General features: G+C 39.1%; 1 protein-coding gene across 4 annotated transcripts in view; it reads right to left on the bottom strand.

The window, feature by feature from the left end:
• Positions 1–12,684, bottom strand: part of LOC106623159 (MTOR-associated protein MEAK7) — a 53,021-nt gene extending 40,337 nt beyond the window's left edge. For 2 of the 4 annotated variants that reach the window (XM_036370382.2, XM_036370383.2), the window contains exon 1: positions 12,462–12,594. In XM_036370382.2, coding sequence (XP_036226275.2) covers positions 12,462–12,574 — 113 coding nt within the window. In that variant the 5' untranslated portion in view covers positions 12,575–12,594. Of the gene's footprint in view, positions 1–12,454; positions 12,605–12,665 lie in introns of those variants that run through there. The other 2 variants (XM_036370385.2, XM_036370390.2) reach the window with 2 other exon arrangements.
• Between the last annotated feature and the right edge of the window lie 271 nt (positions 12,685–12,955).

The raw sequence follows: 12,955 nt of genomic DNA, 5'->3' as shown, positions 1-12,955 counted from the left end.
CTGGTTGCACAGCCGTTGAGGCAGGTGTCGCAGTATTGCGTTGGCAGCATGGGGCCACGTAACTTGTGGTCCACTCCCTATGGGTCTTAAGGCCTGAGCAGGTCTTAAGATGGCTCCATCCATTTCATGTATTGCACCGAACCGAGGTGGAGTTTGGATGGAGCCTTCTAGCGCAAACGCAGCAGAAAAATTCCTCGGGGCACGGGTTGGACTCGATGCCAGCACGGGTCAGGAGGATACGGAGTAAGCCTGCTGCTAGGAGTTGCTGCATTGACGACAAACTTAACCTAGAAACAAGTAAGGAAGGGCTAAGTTCGGATGTATCCGAACATTTTATACTCTCGCAAAGTCAAATGGTATACTCGTTTGAGATTTCTTTGTGGATTGACTGATATTTTCGATAGAAGGTCAACTATAGGCACTGGGGTCCACATATTTAGTACTTAGGGGCTTGAACAGTTTTGGTTCGATTTAGACAATTTTTGGTCACAAGGTGGCATACATTAAACGTATTATTCACGCAAAGTTTTACCCCGATATAATCATTGTTGCTTGATATGCATAGTAGAAAGTGAAAGAATCAGATGGAATTGAAAATGGTATTATATGGGAAATAGGCGTGGTTGTAGTCCGATGACTATGACATAGAAATATAAAAAGAACGTAATGCACCGAATTTGGTTGAAATCGGTTAAGCAGATCCCAAGATATGGGTTTTCACCTAAAAGTGGGCTGTGCCACGCCCACTGTCTAATTTTGAACGCGGTTCATATAAAGTCTCTCCTACCATCCCAGAAGTAAAATTTACTGTATCTGGCGTGTTTAGTGCTTGGCTTATCACACTTTTAGTATTTTTTAACAGTACCGTTATATGGGGAGTGGGCGGAGTTGCCATCCGATTTAAACTATTTTCACTCTGTAGGTGCTTCCAGTGAATTTTGTGATTATAGCATTAGCGGTTAAACCTATTAGGGGCGGGACCACGACCACTTAAAAAAAAATTTTTAACTGCAGATGCCCCTCCTGTGTACCAAATAACACTCTTGTATCTTATTGCGGAGCTTAGTTGTCAATTTATTTGTTTTTGATTAATGACGTTTTGTGGGCGTGGCAGTGGTCCGATTACGCCCATCTGCAATACCAACCGTCTCACGGTACCAAGAAACATGTCTACCAAGTTTCATAAAGATATCTCAATTTTTGCTCAAGTTAGAGCTTGCACGGACGGACGGACGGACAGACAGTCAACCGGATTTCAACTCGTCTCTTTATCCTGATCATTTATATATACATAACCCTATATCTATCTCGATTAGTTTTAGGTGATACAAACAACCGTTAGGTGAACAAAACTTTTATACTCTGTAGCAACAGGTTGCGAGAGTATAGTTATCGATCCAAACAGGGTTAGAGCGCCGAAAAAAATAAATTATTATTATAAAACACTGTTCTTATATTACGGAATAAATCAAAACGTATTATATATCGAGATACGGAGTTTTTCTTTAAAATAAAGCGACTTTAATTATAAGTCTGTGGTGTGTGATCCTCAATAAATAGTGTATCTATTTAAACACAGCTAATCCAAAAGGCTGCAATAAGATTCAAAGTTGATTATTTTACCTTTCTGCAGATAATCAATCAAAAAAATTCCTTTTGCATCCCAAAAAACTGATGCCATAACCTTCTTTGCTGATCGTTGTGACTTCACCTGCTTTGGAGCTGAACAACCAGCTTGAGTCCACTGTAAACGTTCTTGTCTCAATTTAGGATCATGGTGGTAGATCCAAATCTCATCAATAGTTAAAAAATTACTCAAGAATTTGGTTTTATTCTGCTTGAAACGGTCCAAATTTTGCTGACAAATTTGTTTTCGATGCAGTTTTTGTTAAATTGTTAACGTGTGCGACAGCTTTTTCATATGTAATTCTCCATGTAAAATATGAAGTACTCGTTCATCTAAGATGCCTATGGCATTAGCAATTTTATGCTTAGTCAAACTTGGATCTGTACTAACAATATTAATGACTTTAATTTCGTTTGCTTTTAAATCTTTCAAAACAAAGAATATGATCACTTCGCGATATTCAATCTTTTCCATATTAAAAAAATACTCTGACACTTCAAATGGCTTGTAAACAAAGAATTAATTGACAGAATGGCTTGTAACTTTATATGTGTTCTCACGACAGATGTACCAACTTAGACCACATATAACTAATACCAGGATTTTCAAAACAACTAGGTGACTTTATACCGCATATATTGGTGTTGATATGTGCGGTACTTTAATAAAACTCAGAGAGCATCTTTTTCTGTTAATAATATGTAGTAATGTCAAAAATAGATTAAATCGGGCCAATTTCTCCCCTTCTATATTATTCAATATATCTTATATAAGATTTTCAAAGTTCCGGTTGGCTTTATACCGTATATGTTAGCAAAATTATCTGAACGTATACTACGGAATATTTTATAGTTTAATGCCGAAAATATGTGAAATTGGTCAACGAACTACCCAAACTCACATATACTACATATAATGATTTTCGTTATTCTAACAAAGCTGATGTCGGTCAGTGTATGAGTTATATACCATATTTAAATGTTAATTAAGTCTAAGGTATCTTATATATAAAAAGAAACGCTATTTCGTTATGTACCCGTAGAACGTCCAAACCACAGCACGAAAAGACTTGAAAATTTGCAGTTATTCGTTTTTTCCTGCAGAAGTCCTAACAAAGGCCCTTTTTAAAAATTACCGTAGATTTTGCAATATTTGTATATAGTATATTAAAGAAAGTCGTGTTAGTTACACTATTTATAACTCAAGTACGGCTGAACCGATTTGTATGAAAATTGGCGGGGAGGTAGATAAGAATCAGGAGACGAACAGAGATACTTTTTTTGTTAAAAGTCAAAACAATTCATAGATAATAAAAGTATATTTCAAAGCATAAGCATGTGTTCAAAACTCATGTAAGAATAATTTGAATATTTCATTACTTAAAAAAAATAAAATAACACATAGCTACTGTAAGTAATTTTTGAACAAGGTAGATGGCACATCTAAACGGCACTATTTTTGCAAAGTTTTAACCTGATATCTTTATTGGCTCTCAATTTCTATACTGTGAAGTGACAGCATCAGAAGTTTAAAATAGTTTTATATGAGAAATAGGTGTGGTTGTAGACCGAATTCGCACACCGTAATATGGGAATGTTATAATAATGTTATAAACCTAATTTCGTTACAGTTAGAATTAGATTTAACGGGGATTTTAATAGAACGGGCAGAGTATCACCCGGATTTGAACTCGCCTAACTTTGTGTACATTTGTCCGATTTAAGTCAAATATGCGCCGATTTGTTCGTAAACTTGTTGCCAACGAGATGCCAACTTCATTATACCCCTCTCGTAGAAGACTGCGAAAAAACTCGGAGAGCCAATTTTCACAGGCCTCTCTTGAGGCCAACTTCTCACCATTAAGCGCGTTCGCCATGGACAGGAAAAGATGGTAATCACTTGGTGCCAGGTCCGGACTATAAGGTGGGTGCATTTGAACCTCCCATCCGAGCTCCAGGAGATTCTGGCGATCATTTTTTTTGCGTTAGTTCGTGTGACACCCAAACATCGAGCTCCTTTTTGAATCCAAGGTTATGCAAATGGTTCCAAATGGTTTTCTGGCTTATCTTTAGTTCCTCAGCTATTAAATAAGTGCTCACGTGACGGTCTGTTTCCACTATTTCCATGATCTTATTGCAATTTTCGACGACAGGCCTCCCGACGCGTGGTGTATCTTTAACATCGAAATTACCGGAACGGAACCTAGCAAATCACTTTTGTGCTACACGTTCGTTTACAGTATCGGGCCCATAAACTAAACTAATGTTTTCAACCGCCTTGGCTGCTTTTTCGCTTTGATCGAAGAAAAATTGTAAAATATGGCGAATTTTCTCTTTGTTGGTGTCCATCTTTGACGAGCGCTCAAAACGAACTGAGTAAATCAATCGAAAAACTGTCAAAGACAAACTTTTAGCGCGAATAAACACGTTTTCAGCGCCGTATAGTATGACATGATGCGACACGTAACACTAGTACTGTGGACAATAACGCCATCCCTTAGATAAAATTGCTTGAAAATATAATACGTCCTCGAGTATACTTGAGTGACATCAAATGTTTGTGCAGATCTTTTCGGCCCCCAATATACTCCATATAAGAATTAACGACTATCCACTTGTCTTTAAACCATTTAGGTTGTTCATAACGTGTGATAAGCTTTGCTAAATTATGTGGTTTAGTGCTGGATATGAATGGAATTGGTCTGATATCCCTAGCGTAATGAATTGCAATCTTCTGGTTGATGTTTTGCACATCACATCATTATATTAAATTTAGTCTCTTCGATTTAGTTTATGTTAGATACGTCTTGTTTGAGGACGATTTTAATATAATTTTCGCTGAAAGGAAGTAAAATATTGTTATAAAACTAATTTAGTCAATGATCTTCAATAAAAGTTAATAAGATACCAAATTTTATTGTAATACATTCACGACTTCGATAAAGTTTTGCCAACACCTGAAGGTACTTCCCCGGCTTTGATCCTAGCAAGTTGCTAGAGTATGAAATCTTCAGTTACAGCAGAACTTATTAATTCCTTACTTGTTTAATATAGATTTTCCCAACACCTGAAGATATTTCGCCGCCTTTGATACTTCCAAGTTGCAAGAGTATAAAATCCTCGATAACAACTGAACTTAGCCCTTCCTTACTATTTTAAAATTCTATTGCCAACGAAACAGATAGTTGTATTTGGATTTATGGTACTACATTTCAATGTGTGTCATCAACGTAGTAAAAACATACCATGATACAAGTGTATTGTTGTACAAGTATGTCTGTCACAGTTATAATACACTCATTTTCATTCTTTTGTAAATATTTTTCTGCTGTACACAAAACTCTATTAAATTTTGCCTCTTTGATTGAAATTATGTCACATATCAAAGTTAATTAAGTGGATTTTAATGTAAACATCTCGGACATAAAGCAAATTGTAGTAATGAACAAGTGAGAAAGGGCTAAGTTCGGGTGTAACCGAACGTTTTATACTCTTGCAACTTGCAAGTATCAAAGCTTGAGAAAACTCTTTTCAAGTTTCAATAATATACATATCTCACAGGTTGACTGATATTTTCGGTAAAAAGTACGCAATAGAAATTAAAGAGTCTAGCAACTCGAGTCGAGTTTTACTGTCGTTCCTTTTAATAAAATTGTGCAAATCATATTTTGCTTACAAAGAATTACCATGAAAGTGGTAGAACAATATTTAGAACATCCGCTATTAATATTTTGAAAGGAAATCTTACGACGGGAATTCCCTGATTCATAAGAATGTATTGAATACCCGCTATTAATATTTTCAAGACCAAATGTATGACGGGAAGTTCCTAAACTATCGGGAATAATTAAAAAGCCGTAATTTTTGTAGTCCAAATTAAATTAATTACAAAGCATTTATGAATAAATTCCATTTCTTGTTTTAAATAAATTGAAAAATGATATTCGAGCTAAATCATTTGCGGTTAAAAAAAATAAATATGAAAGCATCTTAATATTTTATGTAAATATAAAAGTAAAAGTAACTCCATTTTTATTATAATTCAAAATAATTTTTTTCTTTCTAGTCACGCTGTTTGATATTGTAACGGATTTCTCTATAAATCGTCTACCTACAATTCACTTTTAAGTTCGATCACTGGTTTGTTAAATAAAAGTCCCAATTTATTGGCTATCACTTATCTTTATTTCTAATTCCAACGACTTAACGCCTAACTACTTATTATCCGAGCTTGCAACTTCTTGCTTATATCTCACTTGCTCTTGACACGACAACACTCTAACTAGAACAATCTGGCAGCCCTTATATAATAGATATTGAACAAAACTTCGCCTCTAGAACATTCTGGCAACTACGAATTCGCTGTCTAGTTGCTTCTGGCAATTTATCGTTGATTCCATTTTGTTCTATCATCCGTGTTCGTCACACTGCTCTTCACCTAAGTCTGATCGTAACGATTAGACATATTCGCGGTACCAAACACAAAGCTTTTATGTCCCCCATCTCGTCTTCTAGATTGGTGTTAACTTGTTGTTGTTGTTGTATCGGCAGAATTCTGCCGAGTTGACAGTCCTTGGCCGGAATAAATCCGTTCCGGTTACGTTGACCCGACTGTCGTGGGAACGGTTGGTGTTAACTTCCTTAGCCGTCCTTTTCTTCTTGCAGTCCATTCCATCCGCTTTCCGAATACAAAGTTTCTGATACATCACTTGAAAGCTGACTCGAGATACCATTCTTGGTCAGATCGTAATTCCATTGGAACACCGAATCTCGCTACCCACTTGTTGATAAATGAGTTCGCCACTGATTCAGCCTCTTGATTAGGAATTGGGTATAATTCTGGCCATTCGTTGAATGATACTTGACTACCAAAACATGACCATTTCCTTATTTATTGGTGGGAAATGGAGCATCTTTATTGTATTGGAATTGTACTGTTTCATCTGGCCACGACTCCTGGACTTTGATCCTTTTGCTACAATGTACTCAGCATATTTCGCAACCCTTTCCATAGCTGATTGACGACAACCAGTTTTATAAAACCTTTGCTTCAATTTCTCCAAGGTTTTCGTGATTCTCAAGTACCCTCCTCTTGGACCTTTGTACTGCACGTTAAGGACTTCAGGAATCCTAACTTTTGGAACAACCATAAGTACTCGGGAGGTTTGACCATTTCCGCTTTTCCATACTCGATGCAAGCAGCCACACAAACACTTTAAACTGCTCCGCTCTGACCAATATGCTTTTGCGACTGAGCTTTCTGAATTTATTTCTCCACTCGTTGTACACCTTCCAATTCTGGACCTTCTTGCAAAGGGTCATCCGTTTCAGGTTTAATTTGTTCCTGCTATTCCACTGTAAGGACACTTGTGCTGTTATACAAGCTTCTTGCTCTTCTTCTTGTAAGAATCTTTGTACTGGTACACACGCTTTCTACTTTTCCGACTGCGAAGACACTTTTGCTGGTATACACGCTTCCTGCTCTTCTAACTGTAAGGACACTTGTGCTGATATACAAGCTTCTTGCTCTTCTGACTGTGAGGACCCTTTTACTGGTTCACACGCTTCCTTCTCTTCCAACTGTGACAACACCTTTGACTGTGAGGACACCCGTGTTGACATACGCACGTCCAGGTCTTTCGCTGCTTGGCCTCTAGAACATTCTGGCAACTACGAATACGCTGTCTAGTTGCTTCTGGTAATTTGTCGTTGATTCGAATTTGTTCTATCATCCCGTACGTATTTTTGTGATTTGCAAAATGACGTGTGTTACCTATTGACATCTTTTGTAAATGAATTGAAAACAAGTAAGGAAGGGCTAAGTTCGGATGTAACCGAACATTTTATACTCTCGCAAAGTCAAATAGTATACTCGTTTGAGATTTCTTTGTGGATTGACTGATATTTTCGGTAGAAGGTCAACTATAGGCACTGGGGTCCACATATTTAGTACTTAGGGGCTTAAACAGTTTCGGTTCGATTTAGACAATTTTTGGCCACAAGGTGGCCTACTTTAATCGCATTATTCACGCAAAGTTTTATCCCGATACAGTCATTGTTGCCTGATTTGCATAGTGGAAAGTGAAAGAATCAGATGGAATGGTGTTATATGGAAAGTAGGCGTGGTTGTAGTCCGATTTCGCCCATTTTCGCACTATGACATAGAAATATAAAAAGAACGTTATACAAACGTTATACCGAATTTGGTTGAAATCGGTTAAGCAGATCCCAAGATATGGGTTTTCACCTAAAAGTGGGCGGTGCCACGCCCACTGTCTACTTTTGAACGCGGTTCCTATAAAGTCATCTCATACCATCCCAGAGATAAAACTTAATGTCTCTGGCGTGTTTAGTGCTTGATTTATCGCGCGTTTAGTAGTTTTTAACAGTACCGTTATATGGGGAGTGGGCGGAGTTGCCACCCGATTTCAACTATTTTCACACTGTAGGTAGAGGTTCTAAAAACATTTGCTTCCAGTGAATTTTGTTATTATAGCAATAGCGGTTTAGGAGATATGCACATTAAACCTATTTTGGGTATTATATATGGTCTTATGACTGCTGTCTAAATATAAATCAAAAGCGTATTATGTTCTTCATTCGGCGTATTATTCGCTAATATTTACAGAACTATGTATATATAGCCACCGTGGATACACGCTGGGAAATAAGATATAGATGAACCCGTATATCATTAAATCTACGACCTACAAAAAATTTCACTTATATTTTCGCCCAATATTTTATTAAACTTCGACTCCGATGTCAAATCTAAGTAAACCCTGTTGTTGTTGTTTTTGTTGTAACGATTGTCTAATCCCCGTTTGGGTGATAAATTCTAGATTCGTTGTCGTCGAGGTCATCTAACGGAAGGCCCAGGAAACGAGCTGTTTCGACGGGGTCGGACCATAGGGAGAGGGGTGTTAGATGAGTGGGGTTTGTTGGGCATGCAAAGAGGTGGTTAGTGTCATGCGGAGACTCATTGCATGCAGGACATGTGTTTGGTATGTCAGGGTCTATTCTGGATAGGTAGGAGTTTAACCTGCTACAGTATCCAGAACGAAGTTGCGCGAGGGTCACTCTAGATTCGCGAGGCAACTCGAGCTCTGTGTATGCAATGGGTGGTGGTTTGACTCGTATTACGCCATTCACTGAGAGGGAGTCGGTGAAGGTGTTAATGGCTCCACTGTGAATGGCGGTCAGTGCCTGTCTGAAGTTAGTTGCGTCCAAAGTCTGGTCGGCGTACTGTCTAATGTCGTGGACGTAGTCAAGGAAGGACCTCTTGATGTTCCTAGGAGGCGGCTCCGCTACAAGCAGGCGACTGCAGGGGTGGTTTCTGCGAAAACATCCCAGCAGAAACTGCTTGGAGAGGAGCTCGTTATGTTCCTTAACCGGAAGCATACGGGCCTCGCTATGTAGGTGTTCGATTGGAGACATCAAGAGGCATCCCGTGATAGTCCGGAGTGCAGTGTTCTGACAAGTCTGAAGCTTCTTATTCTGCGTGTCACTGCATCCAGGCGACCATATTGCGGCCGATTGCCTTGTATGTTGCCAACAACGTTTCTTTGTCTTTTCCCCATGAGCTGCCGGCAAGCGACTTGAGGATTTTGTTGCGGCTCTGTACTTTGGCAGTTATCGCGGTCGTATGAGGAGTGAAAGAGCACAGACTGTCCAAAGTGACGCCTAAAATTTTAGGGTTATTTACTCTCGGAATTTTTGTGCCATCGACTGAAATGTTCAGGTCCAGTCTGTACTCCTTCGTCCAATTGGTGAAGATGGTCGCTGTGGATTTAGTGGGGGAGAGTGTTAGGTTCCTTGCAGAAAAGAAGCGAGAAAGATCGGAGAGGTAGCCGTTTACTTTTGAACACATGCCATCGATTCCATTGCCCGACGTCAATATCGTTCAGTCATCTGCGTACGAGGTCATTGAAATTCCCGCTGGTGGCTGGGGGAGTTTTGAAATATAGAAATTAAACAGAAGCGGGGAGAGGACACCGCCCTGCGGAACCCCCTGTTTAATTTTCCTGAGTTTGGAGTTTTGACCTCGAAATAGTACGGATGAGTGCCGACCGCTCAGATAGTTCATGGTCCACCGCTTCAGCCCTGGAGGGAGCGTTGATTGTGCCAGGTCCTCAAGTAGCGTTGCGTGATTGACTGTGTCAAAAGCTTTTGACAAGTCCAACGCTACGAGAATCGTCCTCTCGCAGGGTGGCTTCTGGTTCAGGCCATGAACTATCTGTGTGTTTGGTGGTACTGTGCACTTTACGGAAGCCATGCTGATGGTCTGCTAGGCTCAGGTGGTGGGTAAATGACGGGAGTAACAAGGCCTCAAGTGTCTTCACTACTGGGGAAAGGAGAGTTATCGGGCGATAAGACTCCCTTTTGTTGGCGGGTTTCCCAGGTTTGAGCAGTGGGACCACTTTTCCGACTTTCCACACATCGGGTATTTGAAGAGTGGACATCGACAAGTTGAGGACCTTGGTGAGGTATCTTACTCAAGTCGAGTGTAGATGCTTTAGCATCAGCATGCTTATTCCGTCAGGGCCAATGGATTTAGATGATTTGGCCTCTTTGATGACATTCTGAACCTCCCCATCGGTGAAAATAAGTGGTGCGCAGTCTTTTGGCATTTTGCGCAGCCGTCGGGTAACACATCGTTTGGCCTTGTCGGTCGAAGGGTGCTATGTAAACTGCCGGCTAAAATAGCTCGCTCACTTCTTCGGGTCCGAGGAGGCATGTCCAATTGAATTTCAACCCAGTCGTCATGTCTCTTCGGATTAGACAAGGCCTTGACAGTGGTACAAAGCTTACTTAAACCGGTGGAGAGGTTGCAGGACTTCAGGTGCTCTATCCATTTTGTCCGCTTATGATGATTTACCATTTGCCGAATCTCCAAATCGAGATCCCTTATTCGGGGATCACAGGGATCGGCATGGCATAAGGTGTCGCGCTCATTTGCTAATACAGCTGCTTCGGCTGAGAAATTAGGGCGGAGTTCCGCTATTCTTGCAGCCGGTATGAAGCGAGCAGTAGCAGCAGCGATCACCTTGCGGAATTGACGCTCGCCAACGATGACGTCCGTAGGAATGGATAGTGAGTTGAAGGTGCTTTCAGTAAATTCTGTGAAGCCGACCCAGTTAGCTTTGTTAAAGTTAACATAAGTGCGGTTATCCACAGAAACAAAGTCAAGAGGTTTCTCGATCGAGATAATTATGGGCAGATGGTCTGATGCAAGAGTTAGCATAGGTCGCCAGGTTATACTATTTATCAGACCACCGCTAGCGATGGTAATATCTGGCGAGCTATTACAGGTGCCCATAATTCTGGTGGGCGCTTCGTCGTTCATTGTGCAGAATGTCGAATCGTCTATCTGTTCCGCTAGCTCCATCCCCCTACGATCGTTTGACAGGCAGGAATGCCTGATTTGGAGTTATGCTGTCTGTGTGAGCTCGTGGTCCACTCCCTGTGTGTCTTAAGGCCCGAGCAGGTCTTAAGATGGCTCCATCCATTGCATGTATTGCACCTAACCGAGGTGGAATTTGGATGGAGCCTTTTTGCGCATACGCAGCAGTAGAATTCCTCGGGGCCCGGGTTGGACTCGATGCCAGCACGGGTCAGGAGGATACGGAGCAACCCTGCTGCTAGGCGTTGCTCCAATGACGACAAACTTAATCTAAAACTTACCGATCCAAACAGGGTTAGATCGTCGAAATAACAGCCCTTGGCCGGATAAAATCCGGGTCAATTCCGGTATCGCAGAACCGGCTGTTGTGGGAATTGAGTAAGCCCTGTCTTTCTTCCTATCTCAATTAGATGCTTTTTATACAAAGCAATCCAGTTTCTAGTAACTTTAACCCTTTGTATATACGTATAGAGGTGATGGGAAACTTTAGTATACCATCCCACGCTTTCAGGGTTAAGAGGGTATGGTTGAATAGAGACGATCCTCAAAATCACGAATATATATATATATAATATTTATTATTATTATAATTATTGCCGACGGAAACCTTTAGTTTTCGAGATATTTACATATTAAGTTGAAAATTTTATATTACAGTTTCTCGATTTTTGGTTAACTCTTCTTTTATATTATGCACTTATTATATACTAACACACCACTACAATGTTTCTACATATTTATTTTATATTAATAAGTGAAATATTTGCTTTAAAATAGCATTTTATTTTTACACAATTTTCGTTATATGCACAATAACAAATAGGTTCCATATTGACAGATTTAAATTTAAATCGATCACTATTTAAGGTACGTGTTTTTTTAATTTATAATGAATTTTTACTTTTATATCCACTTCACAAATTCGTCTCTACACATTCATTTTATATTGAATGGCGCAAAAATGACTTTAATGATATAATCAGCGTTATATATTTTTAAAAAGGAATAAAGAAAACAGATAATACCGCAATAGCAAGAAATAAATAACACATTATTAGATATTCCGCACAGGCGGACTTCGTCTGCGCTTCAAAAAAATAATCCTGATCTGTCAAACACAGGACAAAAAATAACTCTGGTTGGTCCAATACCGACGTGTGCTCGGTTCTTTCTTGTAGTAATCCTTTTTGCGTTGGCGGCCTTCGGCATAAAATAGTTGAATTTTTGAACTTTATATGCAAATATCTTAAATCCCATTAGTCAGCGGCAACTAATGTAAATATTTTGTTAATCTGGACTCTATCCGTTCATACCCATTTTAACCCCGAATTCGGAGGATGCTATTCTAAATCTCAAGCACCCTTTGTTTAATTTTGCTTATATGTATATAATGTGACAATTTTGTTTGATATTTTATCCTCTTACTGTTTACCAATAACTTCTCCTTTTGTAATTTTTCCGAATGTATTCCACAAGCTCGAAAGGAGGATTCCAGTATTTTAATTTGATCGGTTGTAAAGTGCAATTTTTGTTCATTCTTTCCATGCTGATTTCCCATTTTGATGTTAAATTATCCTATATTTATATTAAAATGTTTTGTTTTAAATCGACTAACGAAATTAATATCAATTCTCACGTGAGCATTATATAAGCTTACAAGTAACCAAAGAATCAGCTGTTTTCCTATGTGTGTGAAACAGCCGTGATCACCTGATCGAATATGCCTTTTTTTGACACAGAGTTTTAAATAAAAGGATGTAGTTTAACAATTTGTTTATGAACATGTATTTGTTATGAAAATAATAATGAAAACTTTCAAGAAAATTTTCGAAACAAAAGACTATTATATATCTATTGCTTTACCTCACCACCTCTGAGGTTGCAATATAGGCGCGTTACCGATCTCTTTTGATTGTTCGGTTACCC

The sequence above is a fragment of the Bactrocera oleae genome, chromosome 3, assembly GCF_042242935.1.
Source record: "Bactrocera oleae isolate idBacOlea1 chromosome 3, idBacOlea1, whole genome shotgun sequence".
Lineage (NCBI taxonomy): Eukaryota > Metazoa > Arthropoda > Insecta > Diptera > Tephritidae > Bactrocera > Bactrocera oleae.
This window is presented reverse-complemented; position numbering and strand designations above follow the sequence as displayed.